Source organism: Ceratotherium simum, chromosome 9 (genome assembly GCF_057802395.1).
Source record: "Ceratotherium simum simum isolate JZ-2026a chromosome 9, ASM5780239v1, whole genome shotgun sequence".
NCBI lineage: Eukaryota > Metazoa > Chordata > Mammalia > Perissodactyla > Rhinocerotidae > Ceratotherium > Ceratotherium simum.
In genome coordinates this window covers 45,525,285-45,552,539 of record NC_141908.1, presented here as the reverse complement: position 1 = coordinate 45,552,539, position 27,255 = coordinate 45,525,285, and the positions used below count along the sequence as shown (strand labels likewise).

The 27,255-nt window shown below is 35.5% G+C and overlaps 1 protein-coding gene across 7 annotated transcripts in view; it reads left to right on the top strand.

Moving 5' to 3' along the window:
* LOC101388071 (sodium channel protein type 3 subunit alpha) overlaps window positions 1-27,255 on the top strand; it is an 80,777-nt gene that overhangs the window by 11,084 nt on the left and 42,438 nt on the right. Inside the window, exons 4-13 of one of the 7 annotated variants that reach the window (XM_087435313.1) lie at window positions 530-658; window positions 1,337-1,428; window positions 2,257-2,529; window positions 2,736-2,799; window positions 7,375-7,516; window positions 8,596-8,802; window positions 13,880-14,167; window positions 20,206-20,406; window positions 21,599-21,731; window positions 23,115-23,353. In XM_087435313.1, the coding sequence (XP_087291439.1) occupies window positions 530-658; window positions 1,337-1,428; window positions 2,257-2,529; window positions 2,736-2,799; window positions 7,375-7,516; window positions 8,596-8,802; window positions 13,880-14,167; window positions 20,206-20,406; window positions 21,599-21,731; window positions 23,115-23,353 (1,768 nt within the window). Of the gene's footprint in view, window positions 1-529; window positions 659-1,153; window positions 1,246-1,336; window positions 1,429-2,256; window positions 2,530-2,735; window positions 2,800-7,374; window positions 7,517-8,595; window positions 8,810-13,879; window positions 14,168-20,205; window positions 20,551-21,598; window positions 21,732-23,114; window positions 23,354-27,255 lie in introns of all 7 variants that reach the window. The other 6 variants (XM_087435312.1, XM_087435310.1, XM_087435308.1 and 3 more) reach the window with 6 other exon arrangements.

The following is a 27,255-nucleotide window of genomic DNA, read 5'->3' as shown; positions in this document are numbered from 1 at the left end:
ATGAATCTAATAAATGTTGCCTCTAGAGACGTACTGTCCCCTGAGAGAAACACTAGCCACATGTGGCTACTGAAACTTGAAATTTGGCTAGTCTTAATTGTTGAAATGATATTTTAGATATATTGGTTTGAATAAAATATAATATGAAAATTAAGTTCACTCGTTCCTTATTAATTTTTTATTTGGCTACTAGAAATTTGAAAACTACATGTCACTTGCATTATATTTCTACCAGACAGTGTTGCTCTAGAGGGCAGCTTGATGATTATCCGTAAGACACATGAATCTATTATTCTAAAACTGAAATAGCTAAACAAGATCAGATTCTTGTTTAGAAGACATCACCTCTTCAGTATAACCCTTTACTCAGGCTTGTAAGATTAATAGTAGATTCTTCAGTAAGTGGAAATAAGGAATATGATTTTAGTGAATTGAAAAACTGCAAAAAGGTAGGATTTGCTATATGTTAAAAAATCCATTTTAATAGTTCAAACAAAATTGTTAATTTTTGTTTGGCTATTTTTCCTAGGTACACATTCACTGGAATCTATACCTTTGAGTCACTTATAAAAATCTTGGCGAGAGGGTTTTGCTTAGAAGATTTTACATTCCTCCGCGATCCATGGAACTGGCTGGATTTCAGTGTCATTGTGATGGCGTGAGTATTTTTTAAAACTTGTTAAGCTCAAAGAAATGAAAATAATTGCAGCATAAACCAGGTTGTTGTGACATATTTTAAATGTAGAGTTTGCTTATTAGCCAAATAAACTATACGCCTCATATATTTTGAGAATATATATTAGACACATATTGCAAGGTAAATATATCTGGTAAATGAGCAATAAATGGAATTACTATCATATCATATAGTCTTCCACCTCATCAAAATGAAGTTATTCATTGACTATAATTTAATACCACCAACTGTACTTTGATAGTTTTGCAAACAAACTTGTTCATATCAGTGAAAATTACATTGAAATAAAGCAACAAAACGTTATTCCTTAAAAGCAGCTTTCAGCATATGGCGCCCTGAGGTCTACGGCAATTCTATTTGTTAATCTCAAGGGGCTCTATATGCCAAATCCAGCATTAATTCTTATTTAGTATAAACTTTGCCAAAACTATCAGTAACTCTGATTTAATTCTACAGGTATGTAACAGAATTTGTAAGCCTAGGCAATGTTTCAGCTCTTCGAACTTTCAGAGTCTTGAGAGCTCTGAAAACTATTTCTGTAATTCCAGGTAAGAAGAAACTGGTCTAAGGTGACAGGCCCCTTATATTTCCAACTTTTCTTGTGTGTTATTGTGTTTGTGTGTGAACTCCCTATTACAGATATGTGACAGAGTTTGTGGACCTGGGCAATGTCTCAGCATTGAGAACATTCAGAGTTCTCCGAGCATTGAAAACAATTTCTGTCATTCCAGGTGAGAGCTAGGTTAAACACCGAGGCTGACTTTAAATATACTATAATGCTATTGAGGTTGAAATCACACTTATAACATTAGCCTTGTTGCTTATTATTCTTGTTTGTCACAATCAAGATACCAAATGATGTTTCAATGCAGTTCAGTTGCTAACATTTTAGAAATGAAGTGCTTATTGGTAAAGTCAGCCTTTGAGTTTAACAGAGACTTGCATGAGATGTCTATAAAAAATACTAGTTTCTCTCTCTCTCTTTTTTTTGCATTTAGGATATCAAGTTTTCTCTTACATTCTGAAAAAGCTTTGCTACCATGGCTTTACTAACTGATTTGGATTTTACCATTCACTGCAGATCTATTTTGAAATGGATCTCCTTTTATAAAGGAGAAAAGACTATTATTGAACAGCATGCACATGGCATGGGATTTTTATTATTTTAAAATTCTTTTCTCCTCTAAATCATTGCTACTTGGAGGCTAGTATAAAGAATGGGTTGGAGGGAAATAGCCTCATGGATCACAAAATCTGAAATGAAAAATAGCTGCAGGTCTGTCTTTACATGTTTGTGGCAGCATGTAAAGCCACGCAAAAAAAAAAAAAACCTTCTTGCCTGGATATTTACAATTTCATTTTGAACCTCCAGAAAGCACACTGTTCATAAATAAAATCTGCTCTTCATCCATTTCCCAAACCATCTGGCTGTCCATATAGCTTTGGTGTCTAAACAGCCAAGCAATTGTTGGTGGGGAAAGAGAATGTGTGTCACTATTAAGAAGACGCTGTGGCTTATAGCACTCTTCCTCAGCTGACCTATCGTTCTCTCTCCTCAGGGTTAAAGACCATTGTGGGGGCCCTGATCCAGTCTGTGAAGAAGCTTTCTGACGTCATGATCTTGACTGTGTTCTGTCTGAGTGTGTTTGCTCTAATTGGTCTGCAGCTGTTCATGGGCAACCTGCGGAATAAATGCTTGCAATGGCCCCCAAGCAATTCTGCTTTTGAAACCAACACCACTTCCTACTTTAATGGCACAATAGATTCAAATGGGACATTTGTTAATGTAACAATGAGCACATTTAACTGGAAGGATTACATTGAAGAGGACAGTAAGAAATATTGCTACATTGTTAACCATAGTGTTGCTGAATGAGTTTTCAACTATAAATAGTTGAAGCTGTGGGTGTGAAGCCATCTTTGTAAAATACTTTATTGGTGTCCACTTTGGAAATAACTGAGATAGTCAAACTCTCATTTATTCCTAATGTCAGCAGGATTGATATGAAATAAAATAGTTTATTCTTTATATTAACAGGTCACTTTTATGTTTTGGATGGACAAAAAGACCCTTTACTGTGTGGAAATGGCTCAGATGCAGGGTAAGGAACAATTTTTTTTTTAAAAGATGTAGAGCACTTTGGAAAAAAAGAGGATAGGAAAAAAATATACAAGGGTAGCCTTATATTTATGTGATAAAGAGTGCTGCCTACCTAGGAAGTATCTTCTCTGTGTTACTGGGTTGCTATCAGTTCTAAACTCACAGCCATTAAGATCATCCCTTTGAATGAAGACCTTTGCTCCAGAATTTCACAGTTAAGATGTACCTGAATTATTGTTCCAAAGTGTGAAGGCCTATAATCTGTCTTTTCTGTAAACCCATCAGAGCCATTTAAGAAATACAGAGAAGGAAAATACAAGATGGACACATTATGACTGGTGTAGGTATGTGTTGATGGGATGAGTTTTGCTGTGGCTGGAAAAGATCCAGAATATAACATCATCTTCAGGGTCAAGCCCAACTGAGAAACTGCTTTGAGAGACTCAGGTATTTTTGAAATAGCATGAAATCCTGTGTGCAAAGAAGCCAAGGGGCAGATGTATGTCAAAGGCATGTCCAAATCTCAGTCTGCGTACTTAACACTTCTTTTTGGTCACATTCTACAATAAGAGATATTATAATATCTTTGTCATCCTGCTAGTCTCTCATACTTAACATATTTTCCCAAGAGTATCATAAATTAATTTTAAGTCAGAATAGAGAGTGAATTTTTTAGAAGCCAAGAGATAGCAATAGTAAGTGACTCTTAGAATGCAGAATCTACACAGAATGTATCTTGAGTCATCCTAGAAAATGGAAAACTGGTGTGGCCACAAAGATCTAAGAGAATTATTGAAAACATATACCAGTCATAAAGATGGAGCTTTGGGGAAATTTTATTTCCTGATAGTTTCCCCAACCTTTGTTAGGAGACTGTAGTGAATAAGAGCATATGTTCTAGACTTCATATATACCTGGGTTCAAATCCTCACTCCACCATTTACAAACTCTTTGACGTTAGAAAAGTGTCCTAAGCTCTCTGTATCTCAATTTATTTATTTCTAAAATGGAGAGAGTAATATTGTCTCTCTCTTAGGGTTGTTATGGTGATTAATTAATACGCAAAGCACTTGGACAGCACCTGATTCATCATAAGCATTTATTGCATGTTGGCTATTATTTTTTATTATTATGGTTAATGTAAAAGCCTAGATAAAATTTTGGATAAGGTTGATTAATGCATACCTTATCCTAATTAAACCATAATAATTACTTCCCTTTATTGAGTACCTACTATGGGTTAGGTAATTTACATGGTAAAATTGATAGCTACTCTATTGTTAAATGTCAAATAAAATTCTAAAGAAATCTACCCAATTTCAAGGCTTCCTATAAGGCTTCAGTAATCAAGACAGTATGGTATTGGGGAAAGAATAGATATATAGATCAATGAAACAGAACAGAAAGCCAAAAAATTAGACCCATACAAATATAGTCAACTAATGTAAATGTAAAATACACAACTATAAAACTTCTTTAAGAAAACATAAGATAAAATCTACATGATTTTGGATTTGGTTATGAGTTTTTAAATATAACACCAATAGCATAATCCATGAAAGAAAAAATTGATAAATTGAACTTTATTAAAATTAAAAACTTCTGCTCTGCAAAGACACTGTAAAAGGAATGAAAAGACAAGCCACAGATTTGGAGAAAATATTTGCAAAACACATATCTGATAAGGCACTTGTGTCCAAAATATACAAAGCACTCTTAAAACTCAACAATATGAAAACAAATAATTTAAAAATTATTTGCCAATTTAAAAATGGGCAACAATGTGAACAGACATCCTACAAAAGAATATATACAGATGGCTAATATGGATATATAAAGACACTAAACATCATTTGTCATTAGGGAAATGAAAATTTAAACAACAATGACTTATCACTATATACCTATTAGAATGGCTAAAATGCAAAAAAACTGACAAAAACCAACTGCTGGTGAGGATGCAAAACAACAAGAATTCTCATTCGTTGCTGGTGGGAATGCAAAATAGTACAGCCACTTTGGAAAACAATTTAGCAGTTTCTTACAAAATAAACACTGTCTTACCATACAATCCAGCAATTGCTCTACTAGGTACTTAGCCAATTAACTTGAAAATTTATGTCCACACAAAAACTTGCATATCAATGTTCATAGCAGCCAAATCACAAAAAACTAGAAGCAATCAAGATGTCCTTCAACAGGTGAAGGGATAAATAAACTGTGGTACACACATACAATGAAATATTATTTAGTGTTAAAAAGAAATGAGCTATCAAGCCATAAAAAGAATTGATGAACCTTAAAGACATATTAATATGTGAAAAAAAAGCCAATCTGAAAAAGCTACATTCTGTACAATCCAATTACATGACATTCTGGAAAAGATCCATAATAGACATGATAAAAAGATCAGTATTTTCCAGGGGTTCAGGGTACGGGGTTGACTAGGCGAAGCACAGGGTATTTTTTAAGGTGGAGAATCTATTCTGCATGATTCTGTGATGGTGAACATTAAGCATTTGTCCAAATCATAGAACTTTACAGCACAAAGAGTGAATAGTGTATGCAAATTTTTAAAAAACTATTTGTGAGGTTGGGGATGCCAGGTTAAAATATAGACTGTGACAAACGTATCTAAATATATTTAAAATGTATAAAATAACCTCACTGAAGGAGGTGGCGGAATAGGCGCTAATCTAAGTAACTTTGGAAATGAGTGGAGTCTGTAAGACTAAAGGCAAAAAGAACTGTGTTCTAGTTGATAAAGTTGTTTCCCATGGTAGTATAGGTTAACAATCCTGAAACAACTATGCCCTGTACTGGTACTGAGTAATTAAGTATATGGGTGACAGATGACAGAAGCCAGGTAACTCACTTTTGGAGTGAGGTGTAGATAAGCAAAGGGAGGAGTCTAGAATGATCCTGTGGTAATGAAATAGAGTCATAGACATGAGTATGACCTCATGTTTAGGTTAATCTAGGCACAGACAGTTATATGTAGAAACATACGTGTGCTATTAGAAACAGAGATCTGATATATGTGTACATATCTCAGCTCTGTCAGCTGAGAGCCTGGAAGCAATGACACCGCCTTAGCAACAAGCACAGTTAGCACCCAGATCTTGGTTTCTAATACCATTCTCCAGTAGAAGAACAAGGGCTCCTTGGAGAAATGGCTGACTCTAGGACTGGGGCAGGAAATATAAAAGATGAGCCTGGAGCATCTTGTAGTGCCAGAGAGTAAGAAAGTGCTAAACAAACAAACAAACAAACACAGCCACGGGGTTATGCCAAGAGCTACAAGAGTCAACTTAAAAAGCTTCCAGTGGCCAAAACTGGTACAATTTGAGCAAGAAAATAAATAAAATATAATTGGATTATAATTCAAATTACAAAATAAATATCCATGAGTACATACTCATATAAATAAATGATTAAATAGATAAATGAGAGATAATATACAAATCTCTCATGCAAAAGAATTGCAAATAATTTATGTACATACTCTGCTCTTAAGAAGGTGGATTATAACTCCCCACTTCTTATGTGTGGGCTGCACATAGTGACTTTATTCCAAAGAGTGCAGTATGGAAAAAGAGGGGGAAAAAAAGACTAAATTTACAGCGGAGACACCTGACAAACACTACCTCAAGTCAGGTGATGCAAGTTAACACCAAGAGTGATAAGCCATATTGAGAGTATGTACCCTTGGTAGGATGTGATGACAATGATACTTTACCTCTGTGGTCTTCCTCCCAAAAATCCACAACCCCAACCTAATCATGGGAAAAACATCAGACAAATCCCATTTAAAGGACATTCTTCAAAATACCTGAGCAGTACTGCTCAAAACTGTTAAGGTCATCAAAAACAAGGAAAGTCTGAGAAACTGTCACAGTCAAGAGGAGCCCAAGGATACATGATGACTAAATGTAATGTGGTATCCTGGATGGGATCCTGGAACAGAAAAAGGATATTGGGGGGAAAACTGAGGAAATCTGAATAAAGTATGGACTTTGGTTAATAATAATATATCAATATTGATTGAAATGTACCATACCAACATAAGATGTTAAGAATAGGGGAAACTGGGCATGGGATATATGAGAAGTCTCTGTACTCTCTTTGCAATTTTTCTGTAAGTCCAAAATTGTTCTAGAATATAAATTTTATTTTAGAAAATTCTACAGAAGTAGCTATTGAAGTAGCTCATTAAGCGGTTCCCTACCCTTTGGCTGTTTTCTGGCTTTTCCTTTTTAAATCACTGATTCTTGCCACTTTGTAAAGAGCAGGATATCAATGGTGTCAGATGCAAAAGTGTGTGGTTGCTGCCTCTTTGCCAGTCTAAATGTCTAGAAATCTGACTCCTTTGCACCTAAGTTTTCTGTTGGTTTTCCTAATAAGTTTCAGCAATAACAGTTTCACTGTGAGCAATTGCCTCAAGTGCTCTGGAATTGAAGGCAAGAAAATTCATCACAGACAGAAACTCTGGGTTTTGACAATTCCTATAAATCAACATTGACTGAAATAGCTGTAATTGCTATGCTGACCCTAGCTCCATTTCTCTCTCTTATAGCCAGTGTCCAGAAGGATACATTTGTGTGAAGGCTGGTCGAAACCCCAACTATGGCTACACAAGCTTTGACACTTTTAGCTGGGCTTTCTTGTCTCTATTTCGACTTATGACTCAAGACTACTGGGAGAACCTTTACCAGTTGGTAAGTGTCTAAGTCCATTTGATCTGCTATAACAAAATACCACAGACTGGGTAGCTTATAAATAACAGAAATTTATTGCTCACAGTTCTGGAGGCTGGGAAGTCCAAGATCAAGACACCAGCATGGTTGGATTCTGGCAAGAGCCCTCTCACTGGTTCATAAGCTAATGCCTTCTTGCTGTATCATCACCTGGTGAAAGGGGTTAGAGATCTCTCTGGAGGCTCTTTTTATAAGAGCCCAACCTGATGACCTAAGCATCTTCCAAAGGCCTAACCTTCTAATACCATCACACTGGGCATTAGAACTTCAACATATGAATTTTGGGAGGACACAAGCATTCAGACTGTAGCAGCAAGGTTCAAATTAACATGCATGGGATTTAATTTTATGAACATATATGAAATGAAGCAAGTATGGATACTTGCTTATGACAGTCTAGAATACAGAGGAGTCCAGTATAAAATAAGTGTGCCTAGGATCCCAATTGTTCATTCAGCCAGTACATGTATATTGAGAGCTTCTTACATGAAAGACATTTTGTTAGGGGCTATGGAGAATGCAAAGAATGTTCATGACTTTAAGTTTATAATCTAGTTGTGGATATAAAAAAAAAAGGGAAAATATTTTAAAAAATCAATTACATAAAAATTTCAAATTAAATTTACAGTTAATTGGGGCTAGAAGAGGAGGAAAAAAAGATGTTATCTCTAGATGGTTTGAAGAGTAGGCTGCCATAAAAGTGGAACTCCATTGAAGGATTTAAGGAGTGTTCTCATTTGTAATATTGCCATGCATTATGGACTTGAAGAAAAGCATTTTAGCAGTGTTCCAATATATACTAATTTGAAATGTGTGTTTATATCAAATGACACTACAGTCAAGCCTCAGATAATTTAATTATTATTTGTGTGTGTGCATGTGCGCGCGTGTGTGTGTGCATGTTAACACCAAAAAAATCTTGGTCAAAATACGTTGGATGCTAAAAAGCATTCATCTCCTGACTATCTAACTATGGTAATCAGATCTTTATTTGGGAACAATATATAAAATACTGATGAAATTATTCCTTTTTCCCCCAGACGTTACGTGCTGCTGGAAAAACATACATGATATTTTTTGTCCTGGTGATTTTCTTGGGCTCTTTTTATTTGGTGAATTTGATCCTGGCAGTAGTAGCCATGGCCTATGAGGAACAGAATCAGGCCACCCTGGAAGAGGCAGAACAGAAAGAGGCCGAATTTCAGCAGATGCTCGAACAGCTTAAAAAGCAACAGGAAGAAGCTCAGGTACTGAGTGAAAATAAGCAAAGCTTTATTATTATTACTGTTATTATTATTACTATTATTATTATCAATCCTCGTTTGAGGACATAGTTATATTACATATAAACAGTTTGATTCTTTTGCATCTTCAAATCTTGGAAGATTCATTAGGTAGAACGAGAGTGGCATTTAGTCTAAGGCCAATTATTCCCTACTACTGATTGAAGGTTCTTCTGAATATTGTATCCAATACTCCATTCATGCAGTGTCTTCAAAACCATTGTTACATGTATTTTGTCTGTTTCGTTGATTATTTGAGGAAGGAGAGCAAATCTGATCCCTGTTACTATATCTTGGCCAGAAGCAGAAGTCCAAACAATTTTCATACATTGTGACTTTTGATCCATAGTGAGTGTTTTTTTCTGATGGATGATTCCATATATTTGAAGCATTATTTGAATGATAGTATATCCTTAAAATTTGTAGGTTCAAAAGTTAAGTTTTTAATAATTCTGAAAGATGAGTTACTCTGAAGATGCACAACATATAGCATTAGCTCCTTTTTTGAGGCATTTTTTGGTGAGACAGGGATTTGACAATGAATTGCTTAGCTGGTTACCTAGCTGGCTATATAAGTATAACCATATACTTAGCATTAAACATGCTGGCTTTGCTATTTTCATTTTACCATTGGGTACAGAGTAAATAACGTGGTTGTATTTTATTGATTTTATAAGGAAAGCTATTAATAAATTTGGAGATACTTGAAAATCTTATAAAATATATGTTATGTTTGCCAGAAAGTTTTGCTATATTTCAAGTATTTAAGAGTTTATCTCAGGTAACCATAAATAAAACACATTTGTAAGATAATGAAATAAAATAGCTATTTATAGGGCAAAGAATTTCTTTATTTCAAAGTTTTAAGTAAATGTTATAGGAAATAATATTTATGGATTCTGTATAATTGTAATTTAAAGTATTGGATTATTTTATTATCATTTATAAAAATAGACAAAGCAATGGGATTGAAAATACTACACAGACACACAGTGCAGGAGTAAGAATGTGTTCTGAAATTCAGCCACTTTAGGGTAAAATATGGCATCAATTAAAAGAGTATAATCTATTTAATTTAGAAGTAAAAGTGCCGTATGTCTAATAGAAGTTTAAAGAACCTAATTATCTCTATCCTAATTAGGTCAGCTAAAAGATGTCAGTTTTTTTCACTTAAAGGTCAGTTATTGGATTCCAGCGATCAAATCATTATTTGATTCAACTTTATCCTCATACACACAAAAATTTAAACTGATCTCAGGGTAATGATCCCAGTGTTTTAATACCGACCGGGATGACACAGGACCAAACCAACTTTAGTTCCTTATTGACAACACAGGTAACAATGACCAGTAAATAGACAATGTTGAAGCAGAGGAGGGGATTGGAGGCAGAGAGGGAGAGGGAAACTTAGTCCACCTATGATGCTCCAGTGTAACTGGAGTCTTGCTAACCGCCTGTGACTCTTCAAAAGCAACTATCTAGTCAATGGCTTCATGAAGCCTAGCATCACTTCCATTTTTATTTAATATGTATTGAGGGACCTGCTAGTGCTAGCCATTGTTTAGATATGAAAAAAATGACACATGCAGCTCAATGGACTCACAAATCAAGTGCAACTTTAAAAGATAGAGAAAGACAAAACCTGACAAAGAAACAAATATTTTGTCCTAGATCATCATAACTGTGTTTGGCATTTAATTTGTGATCTTTAAATGTCCAATAGTGTCCAGCATAACATATCCCATAGCAGGGTATATTGGTCTGATACGAAGAATTTATGAGTAAGCTTTGGGAAAAATCAGAAATAGTGGCATTTCAGAGATCCGGTATAATTAGGAGTAGAATCAAAACAGGTATAGTTGATGTCTTGTGGTTTTGAACAGGATTTTGTAACTGGATTTTATGTTTAAAATGAAGGATAAACACATGTAGTCATATGGTTCTATTTTTAAAGGATATACAGATACAATGAGTTATAGAGCCTATTTTGAATCACACAGAAATATTATATGAAGAATAAAATGTTATTCCTTGTGTAAATATTAAGCACATATTTGTTATTTGTTACAAGAGGAATTCAGCAAGCTGGTTGTGAAAGTAACACAGTCTAAGTAAGCAGGACGTTGGCCATGTCACAGAGCCGGGTATAAACAGGTACACAGACATGGGAGGTGACAGGAAACATCTGCCTTTAAGGGAATCGGCAAATCACTGGAAGTGGAACAAGTGACAGATTTGAGTTGATGAGTGACACAGAAAATGTGTTGTGTCGGAGGTTACCATTGTTGTCTTAGAAATCTGTTTTGGTTTTGAGCTATTCGAACTGTTACCTAGAATAGGTAGGGAAATCGTGGCTTATGCAAAACAAATTCCGGAAGTGATTTAAATGAACACGAGTTTCAGTATTATGGCAAGGGAATACTACCACCGCTTCCTTTGTTTCTAACAAAGGAAACAAGTCAATACATGATTGGCACTGTGTGTTGCATGTTTCTGTCTATACAAAGTGGAGTGGAGAATTAAGGACTTTATTTGGATAAAAAGGAATATATGTATATTCGTTCTTTTAACAAGTGGTATCTCTTATGTATCAAGCACTATGCAACTATATTTAACTTGCTACAGATAAGTGCTTCATTTATTCACTTTTCTTTACACATATTTATATTATTAAACTTATTCATTTTATAAAGGGCTCTTAATATTTCTTATCTTTCATCATTAATGATATTAGGAGTGATATTGATGATCAAGAATTCAATTAAAAAATCTGGCTATCTGACTATATACAATTCTATAAATATCCAAATTCTGAATTAATGTTTCATTTAAATGCTGGGCATTGTCTTATATAGAGTCTTAGATCTGCGTTTCTTTAATGAATATAGTATTGTCGGGGGAAGAGGGAGAATCTCCCTCTGCCCTTTCCCTTAAGGTTCTTCTGGCTGGCCAAATAATCAACAAGACAGGTTAGCAGGAGAAAATAATACCAAGTTTAATAACATGTATACATGGGAGAAACTCAGAAATGAGCAACTCGTCCCTCTGTCTAAGCTGCTTGCTTAAGTATTGCAGCTAAAGGCGAGGAGCGTGTTGGGGGTGGGTAGTGGCCTGGGACTTCAGAGGGCAGGAGGACAATTCTTTTCAGGGTCGTCTATAGATAATGTGGTCAGGGAGAGATAGAGTTTTTTGGTAAAAGGGGCTTGGTGCCCCTCCCATTGTAACATCTATTTTACATTATCTTTATAGCCATCATGATAGAAGATCTGTTCCAGGAATGAGCCACCATGTCAGATTCTTTAGGCAGTTAGTGGGGGAGGTCAAATGTCCTTATTGTCTTCAGCTCGAAATAATCCGCATACCAGAGTGGTGCTTCCTGGGGCAGCTTGCCCTGAGCACCATCAGTATTCAATATAAACAAATATCTGTGTTACATTTTATGTGTTGCTTAGCCCAACACATATATTTAGTACTCTATGTAGTACTATGGTTCCCATCCCTGGGGTCAAATTAATCCTAGAGAATTTGTATCACAGCACCGTTAGGTCTAAATCTTTTTTTAAAATTTTAGTTAAGACGAGATTCAGAAATGGAAACTACTTAGGAGGGTTTGCTCCTTCTCAGGAAGGAAGAAACAGAAAGCACAACGTGCTGTCAAAGCGTTATAAATGGGTTTCATCTTCATTCTTTCCTAAAATACGTCTCTCTTATATAGACCATTCTGACACATAGTCTTTTATGAGATCTTGAAAATGCAAGTCTAACTATGTCTTGTTCTTCCCCCACTCCCAACCCAGTGTCTGAAATCACGGACAGCATGATGCCTTTTTTCATCTTTATTCACCAAACATTTACTGAAACCTTTTTATGTCAGTTGCATACGAGGGAATGTGCACAAAAACATATTCCTATCTAGCTTATAGCATAGTGGAGAAAATAGAATAAAATGGTAGATAAGTTAGAGTTGTTTGCATTCAGAAATAACATATGTAAAGAGTTGAGCCAACATCCTCATAATTCAATCATTTCCATTTCTGTGATATGTTTAAAAACAGGAATATACATGAGAACTCAGCTTTGATATGCACTATATTGTTGTTTCATATCCTCTCTAGTCGTAGTTAGATAATTTCCAGTCTAAAAATACTCTTCATATTAATGAAAATACAAAACATTTGCCATGTTTCACCTCAGAGCTGGCTGTGTTTCTGTAGTAGGTACAGAAATTCAAAATGCTTATGTATACTTAGTGCTGAAATATGGATAGAAAATATTTGAAAAAGTTCTCACAATCCCTTGAATGATTATTTTAGGTACTTATTGATTGATATGTTAATCATTTGTTATTATTTATAATAATAATAAATAATTTATAAGCATTTAAAAATTTAAAACTAAAAGTGCTGTGTAATAAATTAATCATGTTAATATCTGGGATTAACGTGACCCCAGGGATGTGAACTATAGTACTAAATGTAATTCAAATGAAAGAGGGGGATAAACTAGCCAATATATTCCCACTACTTCTATCCAAAGGTAAAGTAGTAGAAACTTAAAATGCTTTGAATTCACAGAAAAAGAAAAGAAAAAGTCTTTTGTCCTAGATTTAGAGGGAAAAAGTACCACTCAGTTGTTCACAATCATATATGGGAGGAACAAGCCTATGGATGGAATTGGGATAGTAATCACACCAGCAACCACTACCAAGAGAACATTTGCTTTCAAAGTGTAGAATATACTTTAAGAGAGCAATTGGCTTCTGAAATGAAGCTAATCTCAACAGTTTAATTAAAAAAAACACTCTCTGGGAGATGTGCCAAACCAGACTCTTCTTGCCTTAATGCATAGGCTAGCATATTGCTCTCTACTGTTTAAAATTATGTCATTATTAGGTAAACTGTCTTGTAGTAAAACACAATGCCATGATCAGAAGCCAGAATTTTCGTATATAGTTACTAGTCTTAGAGGACAACGTTTGCACCATAGTCAACTGTTTTCAAAGTTCCGTGTTCTAAATCGTGCCTGGCTTTGTTTTAAACAGGCAGTTGCAGCAGCATCAGCCGCTTCAAGAGATTTCAGTGGAATAGGTGGGTTAGGAGAGCTTTTGGAAAGTTCTTCCGAAGCATCAAAGTTAAGCTCCAAAAGTGCTAAGGAGTGGAGGAACCGAAGGAAGAAAAGAAGACAGAGGGAGCATCTTGAAGGAAACAAAGGAGAGGGAGACAGGTTTCCCAAATCTGAATCTGAAGACAGCGTCAAAAGAAGAAGCTTCCTTTTCTCCATGGATGGAAACCGACTGACCAGTGACAAGAAATTCTACTCCCCCCATCAGGTATGGTTTTCTACTAAGTGCTCCAGTTTGTCTTGTCACTGCTATTGCTTTGTAACTGCTGTATTTTGTTTGATATATTTTTTGTAACATCTGATTTAAATGAGGGACAGGGAACTAATGCTTAATATAGTTATTTAAATTTGTATTATAAATTTGTGCCTTTAAAAGGGACTTTTATTAAACCATTAATAACTTTTAATTTAAGGTCATCAGCTTTAAACATTGCACTATTGTGAGAAGACATTTCTTAATCTGCCTTTTTTTTGGTAGGGGGAAGGTGAAACCCATCAGACTTTTCTTTTCAGTGAGACGGTTTTGCAATCTCTTGTTTACATTTTCCATTTTGAGACCTCAAATGAATTTATCTTCTTTGCATATGGGTTTCTGCCTTTATTGTCTGAGGTTGTGATTGCAACATCCATATGAATTTTGAAAAGAAATGTCTGGATTTTGCCTTTATCTTTTGATGTGAGAACTCTACTGTTGTGAGTCTCCATATGCTGATATGGTGTCATGCTATGATACATTAGAATGAAATTATGACCTAAATGCTCTTGAAGAGAACTAAACTGAAATAATCTGTATCTTCTCTGATTTAAGGCCAACTACCCAATTCTTCAGCATATTTTCAAGTCAAAGAGGGAAAATAGTTTCAACTCTTTGTTAAGTTTTATTGGTTGCATAATATAAAGAGTAAATAGTTATGAAATCTGGGATAAGTACAGTATGGCTTTGAACACTATTTGGTTCCATTAGAATTTCATGTGCTGTGAATTATTAACTCTTCTAATCATATTAATCTGAGTCAGAATTATACTCTGAAGATAACGCTTTGAGAGACACTCTATAAAATTAAGCTAAAGCAAAAAACTGTACATCAACCAAGATGCCTGATAGCCTTCTTATAAAGAACAAAAACTTAAAAAAAAAATTAGAGTGATAAACACAAAATTAAGTACAGTATTAGCTCTTGATTGGGAGGAAAGGGCATATGTAAGTTATCAATGGGTGTTTATTTTATAATTTATATTGAATATGTAAACAAAATGTTTTAAAAGAAACAAACTCTATATTAATAACCTAAAACTTGAATTCTCATATTAAGACAAAATAGATATGCACACACAAAAAGTTGTAAGATAAAAACCATTTTCCTACAGATAATGCCAGTGTCAAGAGATCCAATTACTATCTTGCATTATACAGACATAAAGTATGGTATTAAATCAGTATAACACATTTGGGATTAACTTGAAGCTCTGTAAAGCAAGTTAGTTTCTCGGACCAGATTTTTTTGGCTTAAACTGTCACTCTTGATATTTTAGCATTATTAAGACTATTTGGAGTCATGAGGATTAGGAGGATTTGACATGATAGCATAATGATTGATGTCACAAAAGCTTGTGTTCCTATCTCAACTCCAAATTAGTTCTGTGACTTTGGTCGAGTCACTTGTACTTTGTAAGATTTCTGTAAAATGGGGTAATAATGTCTACCTTAAAGAGTTGTGGGAAATTAAGCAATATATAGAAAACTTATGTGACAAATAGTAAAGCTCTTCTTAAGTTCAAGTGGGTGAATGAATTCCAAATGAGGGAAACTAAAAACTTTTGAGTAGTTTCAATTACTCACAAATGTATATGCATAGTAGCAATATTTACATGAACATATTTGTGTGTTTTTGAAAATAGTATTATTTCCGTCATTGTTTCATCACTGTGCTCAAATAAAAACTTGTGGATTAATTAGTAAATCAACAAGTATTTATTGATCACCTACTATGTGGCAGAAATAGTTCTAGATGCTGAAAATTCCTCAAGGAACAAAAAAGATACAGTTCACTGACCTTAGGAAACTTTATACTACAGGAGGAGACAGACAATAAACAAAATAAATAAGTTATGGACTATGTTAGAAGGTGCTAAGTGCTATGGGAAAAAACAAATAAAGCAGGAAAAGGGGATCAGGAACACCAACGGGAGGTAAAAATTTTAGTTTGGGAAGGCCTCACCATAAAGGAGATATTTCAGCAAAGATTTAGAGGCAGTGAGGCCAGAGGCTATCTCGGAGAAGAGCACTGCAGGCTCAGGGAAGAGCGAGTGTAAGGCGCTGATGTGACAGTGTGCCTGGAATGCTCCAGGAGCAGCTGGGAGGCCTGCGTTGAGTGAACCATGGAGAACCAATAGCAGAGGAAAGTGAGTTGACGGCCAGAGTTTAAATACTAAAAACAGAATCAGTATACACATATTATATGCAGTTCATTCTATATTTGTAGATAGAGAGATAGCAAGATAGGTAAATAAGTGGGTGGGTAGATGGATAGATAGACGGTAGATCCTTCAAAAGTAAAAGAAATAGCCCATTAACATTGATATTTACATATCCCAGTAAAAACAGGCAGAAAGCATTAACACAACTGACAAGCAAAAATATACCAGAAGTTGGGGGCTGGCCTAGTAGTTAAGTTCGCGTACTCTGCTTCAGCGGCCTGGGGTTCGCTGGTTCAGATCCCAGGTGTGGACCTACACACCACTCATCAAGCCATGCTGTGGCGGTGTCCCACATACAAAATAGAGGAAGACTGGCACAGATATTAGCTCAGGGACAATCTTCCTCAAGCAAAAATAGGAAGATTGGCAACAGATGTTAGCTCAGGCCAATCTTCCTCACCAAAAAAAAAAAAACAGAAGAAATTTACAATTTCTGGCTGTGTGAACAAACAAGGACTCTGATAGGAAAAGAGAACCAGTGAAGGTAGTGGGGACAGGAAGCAAAAGATGGACAGGACATACTGTTCAAAACAAATGTATCTTCTGAAAATATCAAGGCAGAGAAACCATAAATTATGGGTAACCTGCTCTCTACTAACATAAATTTTAAATGTTATTTTACATTTATTGCATTATTTTATTTTTAAATAAATAATACATGTACATAGTACAAAATGAAAAAGTATTTAAAGGTGTACAATGGAAAGTGAATCCTCCCAGAGATTTTATCTGTCTTGTTTGGACACACTGGGACAATTTATTTTAAAGTAGAAGCTTTGTAGCTAGAACCACGTGTAGTTGTTGACTTATTGAAGACATCGATAAGGTATATACATTTAACTCACTTTACGTGTTTCAGCTAGAAATCTTCAAATTCCTTGCATCATCATCCATCTGGACTTTGCCCAATCCACTTCGAGTTCAATCCCTATATGCAGGATTCTGTCTTACAGACCTAATTTTGTCTATTTTCCCTTTTGTTATTGAAAATTAAGAAAAAGAATTCATATTTACCTTCTTGGAACAAGAAGGCAAAAAAAAAAGGCAAAAAGAAAAAAAAAGATACCTGGGATTTGTGTTTTGGCATGACTGAGACAGAGAAAAATGGGCTTTTGGTCCCTAAAGCATAAAAGCTTGTTTTCCCTAGAGAAAAGGCTACCACAGCTGTGGGTATTCCCTCCACTCTGCTGCATCTTCTAGTGTGTTATTTTTGGTTTCTTTTCCCTGAATACTATTTTTGTTATCTTCTTTTTCAGTCTCTGTTGCCTTGAAAGCTGTGCTCACACCCATTATTATACTTTCCAAAGAGTGAATAGAAGTTTCAAACAAACTCAAAGATCTGGAACGCCTTTGAAAACACCCAGACATAAAACCATGCAAATTAAAGGCATGTACCAGATACATTATGGACGTACACACATACCACATACTCCCAACAAATATCATGTAGACAGATTTCAGTTTCCAAAGACAGTCTCTGAACATAGGTGTATTAAGATGATTACATTGAACCATCCTAGGGATTAACGTAAAACACAGTATTCCTCTGAGTGTAGGCTGAAGTCCATCTGTATTAGTATCACCTGGAATGCGTGCTGAATATTCAGATTCCAGAGTCCTACCCTCTACTTACTGAATCCCAATTCCAAAAAGCTGAGACCTAAAAATACACACTAAAGTTTCAAAACACAAGTCTGGACGTAACCAATATCATATTGATAAATTAAGTCTGAGGAGATTAAAAACATTAACATTATTACTTGGGGCTGAATTAATGTCTTCACAAAGTCTCATTTCTTGATCACGTTGATGGGTGGAAAACCAGTCTAACTGCTGTCTGACATTGGGTAGCCAGACCTGCTGCACGAACTGAGTGTCACCTAGACAGTCTCAGGTTGGACAAGCTGGATAGCCAGTAGCTCCTGTGACTATTCTAACCAAATCCAAAGCAACAGCACTTTCCTTAATGAATAACGTCTTTCCAGAACATCACTGAGACAGAGGGCAACAAAGATTATTCTTGTGCTTTGCAGTGTGGGAAAAGCCAGAAAAATAAAGCTAAAAATGGGGCCTAAGAAAATCAGCATGACCTAATTAGGCAGAGGGACCAAAAATAAATTTGATAGAGTCTGTCTTTCTTATTTTTTTCCCACTAAAATTAGTTTATTTGGTTTAGACTGAAGCTTGGAGGAAGAAAGGGAAGGTCCAGGTGTGTTGACTGTTGGCATATGGTTATGTATGCATATGCATGTGTATGTATGTATGTATGTATGTATTACCCTTCTACGAAGAAACGTAGGAGAGGTCATGAGAGATGAAGCAGGGAAGCAACGAGAAATGTCATTGTTAATGACGAGGGGAGTAAACAGAGATTCTGCAGACTCAATACAGATGTTTTTTAAAACTATCACCAAGGCTAGAATAAACACAGAATGATTTGGTGCCGCTGGTTTAAAATCCATCCAAAAAGTGAAAGAAGGGACTTCATGCTAAATCCTCATTTGCCAGTATCAGAAACTGTTTACTTGATTTATTTGTGAATATATATAATAAAAAAAGTTCTTGAATCATCCAGTTCTTTTTAATAAAATTAAAGTGCGATCAGAAGGATAAGCTGCCTTCTATATCACCCTCTTTGGTAAAGTCATGTATATATGTCTTGCTATTTTAAGCTAGTGTTAAATTTTAATTAAATTTTTTTTTTCTTTTTTTTTGTGAGAAAGATCAGCCCTGAGCTAACATGCATGCTAATCCTCCCCTTTTTGCTGAGGAAGACCGTCTCTGAGCTAACATCTATTGCCTATCCTCCTCCTTTTTTTTTTTCCCCCAAAGCCCCAGCAGATAGTTGTATGTCATAGTTGCAGATCCTTCTAGTTGCTGTATGTGGGACTCAGCCTCAGCATGGCCAGAGAAGCCGTGTGTCGGTGCGCGCCAGGGATCCGAACCGGGCAGCCAGTAGCGGAGCGCGCACGCACTTAACCGCTAAGCCACGGGGCCGGCCCTAAGCTAGTGTTAAATTTTAAATAAGAATAGTAATTTATATAGCAGTTTAAGAATTCTCTGTTGTGTTTGTTATGATACACATTCTCTCAAATAAGGTGAATCATTTGTAGCCATTTGGAAAATTGTTAGCAAATTTGGAAAGACGGCATCATAGGTAAGTTTCGTGACTTTTATTCCCACGTGGATAGAGACAAACAAGTCCAGAAAAAGAGTAAACTAATTTTGTTTTAGAATCTAAAAGAAGAGAACAGAGAGATAACGGTTTTGTTTCTAAATCATTATCGAGAAGTAAAATATTTGGTTAAAATATTTTAAATGTGAGGGAACAGTCTCACTTGAGCCAGAACTTATTTTCCAACTTGCCTGCCCTTCAGATCATGGCGTTTAGTGGTGAAAACCACCTACCAGTTGTTTAACCACCACTTCCACCAAAAAGAATAATTTATCCTCTCCAGCATCAGGTTCCGCACCTATAACAAAATTATGATAACCAAATCCACTTCACAATACTAGAGTGAAGGTTAAATGAAGTGGTTGTGCACTTAGTAAATTGCAAAGCAGGTTTATTAATCAGAAAAACACTCTTTATATTTTAATTTGCATTGTGGTCTTTAATAAAAATACCAAAATATATTTATTCTCTTTAAATTTTGTTACCTGTGTTTAAGATCAAAACTATTCTAACCCAAAAGCAAATAGATTCTGCTGTATTAAGACTTTTATTAAATAATTGTCCAATTCCTTTCTCCCTTGCTCTCTCCTCAGTCTCTGTTAAGTATCCGTGGCTCCCTGTTTTCCCCACGACGCAATAGCAAAACGAGCATTTTCAGCTTCAGAGGTCGGGCAAAGGACGTTGGTTCTGAAAATGACTTTGCTGATGATGAGCACAGCACATTTGAAGACAGCGAGAGCAGGAGAGATTCACTGTTTGTGCCACACAGACATGGAGAGCGACGCAACAGTAACGTTAGTCAGGCCAGTATGTCATCCAGGATGGTGCCAGGGCTTCCAGCAAATGGGAAGATGCACAGCACTGTGGATTGCAATGGTGTGGTTTCCTTGGTGGGTGGACCATCAGCTCTAACCTCACTTTCTGGACTTCTGCCAGAGGTGATAATAGATAATCAGTTAGCTACTGCTGACATTTTACACCAATTTGAAATAATCAAGGCCTGGGCAATTTAGCCTGTTAGACCATCCTGCTTCCCCAAAATGAAAGTCCTTAAAAATAATATATGATTTATTAATGGGAAACAATAGAATCTTTAGAACCCATTGAATTGTATGGGACCATTAGTTTTCAGATGCTTTAGGTTAAAAGAGCTCAGTTTTTAGAGTCTGGGATGAAACACACACCTGCAAATTCTGTAGAGATATCAACACAAAATAATGGGCACTTTGGTGGCCAAATCATTATTATAGATATATGTTCACCCAGAATTGTATAGTTATCTATTCGTATCCTGGAAATTTCATATACTTAAAATTAAACATTGAAATGACCAATATATTGATAATAGGCAGTTTTCTGCCTATTATTATAACTGTCAATATTACAGAGACTCTAAAATGTTTGGATGTCTATTAAAATGACTCTAAATTATTTTGATTTCTTATAGGATAGCATATAGAAGTAATTAAAGAAGTCTCAGGAAAGCACACACATTTCATTGTACATCTGTGTTTGTGCATGAGAAAAATTGGCCCATATATGTCAATATCGTCAATGTAGCCTCAAAGAAAATAATTCAACGTTGGAACTATATAATCCTATTATTTGTTTTGGGGGATGATTGATCTGATTATTAATCATTGAGATAAGCTGAAAAATAATTTGCATTTGATTGAAATGAAAAAATTTTTGACTTTAGCATGCTTATGAAAATTTTCCTGGAAAATTCCAACAGGTTAATTAAAATATTTCTGCAACATAATTGCCCTATACGATTGTATCCCACTGGTGAATTCTTGTTAAAGGGTATCACCTGCAATAATTTTTTAAATGTTTATAGCTTAACAATAAACTCAATATTTTATTATTACTTAAAAATTGTTACCTGGAAAAATTGCATGTAGCATGATTTGCCAAATAAATGCTATGTGGTGTTGTATTATTCATTGAAAAGGGTGGTTTGAGCCATCAGTATTTGGTTTGCAGGGCACCACCACTGAAACGGAAGTCAGAAAGAGAAGGCTAAGTTCTTACCAGATTTCAATGGAGATGCTAGAGGATTCCTCTGGAAGGCAAAGAGCCGTGAGCATAGCCAGTATCCTGACCAACACAATGGAGGGTAAGAAGTAGACCATGGGATAGTCAGCTTTCTATGGTCATATGCTTTGTGGAACTATTCCTTCTTCCCATAAAATTTCAAAGTCAATTACCCAAGATCAGAACTGTATAATAGACCTAAGTAGATGACATGTGTAATACATTATTATCACATTAATTACAAAAACTAATATTGTCTTTATCTCTTTTTGCCTTGGGTCCTTATCTTATTTGCAGTGTGATATTTTACCACTTGATATTTGATATCAGTGAGGATTTATCCTTATGTTATATTATCCTTAAGCAATTAAAGTAGATACTTCCCTTTTTAAGTCTTGGTATGTAGAAGAATAAGGAAACATCTCTTTCAAGCTTTGGTGTGTTCTCCAGGCATGGAAGTGGTGATGGGGTTGGGTGAGGCATATGAATGAGTTGAACAAATCAAAACCTGTGCTCCACTTCAACAGGGACCCTGAAAAAGATCTCTCCTCCATCTTCCACACATACAGAAACCAATACACTCCTCCAAAGGACAGCTGACACAAATGTTTGTTGATTTTGACACACAGGAATGGGCAGCAACTATTACTCCTTTGTTCATTCATTAAATAAGTCCCCACTGCCTGAAGTTTGGTACTGCAATTAGTATTGCATCAGTACTTCAATTTTATAAGTCAATTATATAAGTCATATCTAACATATGTTCTTTGTGATACATCAATCACAATTTGTCTCTTGTCCTATTGGTGTATGGGAGATCTGAACAGTCAGATAATAATTATTTTGTAATAGGTTTCATTAAAATTTCTAGTAACTTTTTTATATAATAGGCTAAAATTCTGAAAGATATGAGTAAATATGAATAACAGAAGATTCTATACTAAATCTGAATCTATACTAAAAAGAAGGACATACTACATTCTCATGGTGTGCAATATCAATGCTGATGTAGAGACAATCAGAGGAGAGAATGGGTCACACATATTAATAAGGATCACAGCTTTAGACAGTGTTCTTAAGGTACTTTCAAAAGAAACAATAATTGTTTGACACATTTAATATTTCTGTAAAGCTTATTTTAAAATTCTGTTTGGATAAAGAGAATATAGAGATTTAATCAACCATTATCTAGTTATTAGATAATGAAGTTAGTTCAAAGCAAAATATTAAATTCAAAGTGTTTATTTTGTGCATTTAATTAAAGGAGAAAGTCTATTTACATGACCTTTTTAATGAACATTTTGTGAAACTATTTAATGAGATTGTCCTCTCAAGTTTAAGCTAAGTAATATGAACTTCCATCCTCAAGTAGAAGCATCGATTTTATCAAATAATATATAATCTATAGCAATAATAATTCATTTTTATTGTTATTTACCACTCTTCCTCTTTATTGTTCCCCCAGAACTTGAAGAATCTAGACAGAAGTGTCCACCATGCTGGTATAGATTTGCCAATATGTTCTTGATCTGGGACTGCTGTGATGCATGGTTGAAAGTAAAACATCTTGTGAATTTAATTGTTATGGATCCATTTGTTGATCTTGCCATCACTATTTGCATTGTCTTAAATACCCTCTTTATGGCCATGGAACACTACCCAATGACTGGTCAGTTTAGCAGTGTGTTGACTGTAGGAAACCTGGTAAGTTCATTTGAAGTTTGCTTATTTCCTTTGGCAGGGATGGGGAAGACAGACCAAAGAGGAAATCCATCTGTGCTATGTTGAACCCTAAAATTATATCCTCTTTCTTCATAGGAAGAAACATCTAAAAGAATATTACAGGGAATCTCAATAATAAGGTCTAAAATTCAACTGGTATGGTTGCTGACTGTTTAGACCAACGTCCATGCTGATTGATCATGGTGTTTTACCAGTTGTAAATGCGTTAAAATCTTTGTCATTCTTACTGGAAATATAGTCTACAGAAACCACGAGATCTAATTCTGGCTCCACAAATATGCAGTTTTATTACACCCAGCCTCTGAAGAAATCATGACCATTGAAGGAAATACACAAAGATTGATTTCTGTACAAAAGAGGGCATAGTTGTTTCAAAGCAAATTACCTAATAAAATGCTTCAGCAATATTCACACAAGAGAAGAAATAGTTGGTAAAAATGCATTTGTAATTTAGCCATACTTTTGGTTCAAATTACTAGAGCAGGAATCTGTGTGTGTGCTGACATGTACATTGCTTCCTAAATCCACGTGAAGAAATTGAAATGAATGAAGAAGTAAGAAAAGGATTTACATAGTTTATTAATCATTCCTTCCTTTTGGGCACAAGACAGAAACAAACTCAAACTAGTTTAAGGGTTAAAAAAAAGACTGACTCGTGGAATGGAAAGAAAAGATGAACTACCAAACCATGTAAAGGGTAATTTTGTAGTTGAGCTTCAGGAAATGCTTTAACCAAGGGTTTGGATGTAACCTAAACATTCACTGCATCTTTTGTCTCTAGGTCAGGAAACACGCTCAGCCATAGCTCACTGGTTTTACGTCTTCTAACCTCTGCACTGGAGAAGGACTGGATCTCTTTTTCAGTTCCAGTTCAAAGACTCTCATGATAGGACTCTGCTTGGTACAGCCAGAGTCAGATTCTCACCTCTGGTTTAATCGGCCATGGCAGAGGGTAGAATCATGTGAAAACATGGCAGTCCTGAGGAATCATGCAGGTGGCGGAGCATGAAGGAGGAACAGGAATACTGGGCAGAGAGTTGCACACAGGTGCACCCCAATAAATGACCTCAACTTCACCCCATTACTTGACTCAGTAACACACCCAACAGATTCTTGAGATTTTCTTCATCTTTGGCACCTGTGATATTGATTTTTTTTTTCCTGATTGTTCCTTGGTCTTTCCAATCACTCCATCTCTGCCTCCTTTTCTCGACTTCTCTTCTTATGCCTCGTAAGGCTATGTTTTTCACTCAATGTTTTTATATACTCAGCAACTCTAGAACTTATCTATTTTTGTGCTATAAGCTATGCTCCAGTCCTATATTTCCAACTGTTATAGATCATTGATCAAAGATAATTTTAAACACAATATGTGACAGCTGAAAGATCATCTTTCCTAGCTTATTGAAAGTCCTAACAATCTCACTTCAGTCTTGTCTTACCTCTAATGGTGGCATTCCAGCTCCAAAGATAGAAATCTTAAGCTATTTTTACTTACTTTTCCTTTATTCCTTATATGCAATTGGATACGAAGACCCATTATTTCTTCTTTCAAGGTATCTCTTTTTTAATCCTCTAGCTACTATTAAAATATTTCCAGTACTCTGCACTCAGTATGCTTTCACCTTGCTAAAGTATCTGTTGTCTGTATTTGTGGTTCACCACTCTTAACTGGTTTTCAAGACTCCCCATATGATGCCATTCTTCCTATACATCTTGTTGTCCATTATTTCCTAGTCAGCCACTGTCAGCCCCACCAGAACTGCCTTGTCACTGTACCACACAAAGGTTTACATGTTTACATATGGGGGAAAAATTCACTGTTTTCCACATTACAGAGTGTTCTGACTCAAATCACCTCATTTTAATTCTTTATATTCTTCAAGGTCCAATTCTAGCCCTGTCTTCCCTAATATGACACTCAGCCCATATTAAACACTCTTTTCTTAACTCCTAATGCGTTTGTGAACAAAACATGATTTAATATTAAACATTTTCTTGTATCATAATTCTGGGTTTTCAAATCCATTATAAATTACCTGATGACAGAGGTCATGTCCCATTTTCTATTGTATCTTCCACAGCTGTCACTCAGTGAATAACCAACTGGTTGTTTCCTATCCAAAGGGGCTGCTTTAGGTAGCATGTTTTTATGAGAGAACACGAGCTATGAAGTCAGGTGGAACTAGGTTTGACCTCATTGCCAATGCTTACTAATAATGGAGCATCTGGACAAGTCTGATAAAAAATCTGAGTCTTTGTTTTCTATTATTGAAACGGATATAATAATATCGATCTTCCAGAGTTGTTGTGACGGTCGAATGAGGTAATGTGAAAACACTTAGCACTGTGCCTGGCATCTAGTGTGGGCTCAATAAACAATCTCCTTCCTCTTATATATGCTATTAACCTTTCTTTGAAATATTGATGGAAAATAGTTCTGCTCTAGCTCTTTTATTTTTCCCAGAATACTGGACAGTTAGGGAAGTTGAACAAGTGAAGGAAGAAATTTTGGAAATTTGCCAGAGTTAAGCAGGAAATTGAGGTTTTATAGAATTCCAATGTTGAGGTAACTGAGCATGGAATAGAGGATAAGAGAGGTCAGATTATAGGATGATCAAAGGGAAAAGCACTAGACTAAAGTGCCAAACCTGGGTCCAAGTCTAAGTGCCCATGCTATATATCTGGGTGGTCTTGAAAAAGTCACTTAGATCTTTGGGTCTGTTTTCTCATGAGTAAAATGCATTGGACTAGATGACTTTTCCTGTCCCTCCCACTTCTAAAATTCTATAACTTTATGAGTAGTGATGGAGATAGTGAGGTAGGGAAGTGGGGTGGAAGACTGATGACTGGTAGGTTGTTTGTGGTAGAACCATTGGTAAGTTGAAGTTAGTGCTGAGGAAACAAGGCTCATCAAGATTGAGTGTAGACGACAGGCAACAGACTTGAGTTCAACTATTTCTAACCATAAGAATAAGAGAATGTGTAAAGTGACTTTTGTTTCAATTGGCTGAAACCTCCTAATTATTAAGAATAATAATATATCTATAAAGCATTTCATAGTTTAATTTCTCATGGCTTATTTGATACTCATAACAACCTTTATAATAAAATTTATATATATGAAAAATAATATATTATACAGTCATGCATCTCTTAACGACAGGATATGTTCCGAGAAATGTGTCATTAGGTGATTTTGTGATTGTGCAAACATCATAGAGTGTACTTAGACAAACCTAGATGGTATAACCTACTACACAGCTAGACTACATGGTACTAATCTTATGGGACCACCATTGTATATGTGGTGTGTCATTGACCAAAACATCATGTGGTGCATAACTGTATATATCTGTGTGTGTGTGTGTGTGTGTGTGTGTATAGTATATATATATATAGAGAGAGAGAGAGAGAGAGAGAGAGAGAGAAACCAGAGAGAGAGAAAGAGAGAATATTCCTTATATCATGGGTACTTGGCTGACTTTGGAGTATAGTATACACCTTGGATGGTTGCATTGCATATTTTCTGAGGATTTTATGGTTTGCTCATTAAATAAATTTAGAATTTCTATGGACTAGTTTACTACTGCTCATGTGATTGCATGCTGCCTTATAAATAAGGACATAGAGGTTTTGGTTGAATTGCTAACAAAATAATATCCCATAAAACAGTTGTGAGATTTTCAGTCTTTATTTACATCAATGTGCCCCTTTTGCTTCCTGCTTCTGGAGCATACAAAAATTACATCACTTCTCTGTTAATTAGATTGATCAAATTTGAGTATCCAGAGATCTCAAATCTCTATTGAGTTTCTCTAAGATGCTCTGTTTGGTTTTTGTTTTTGATTTTGTTTAACCAT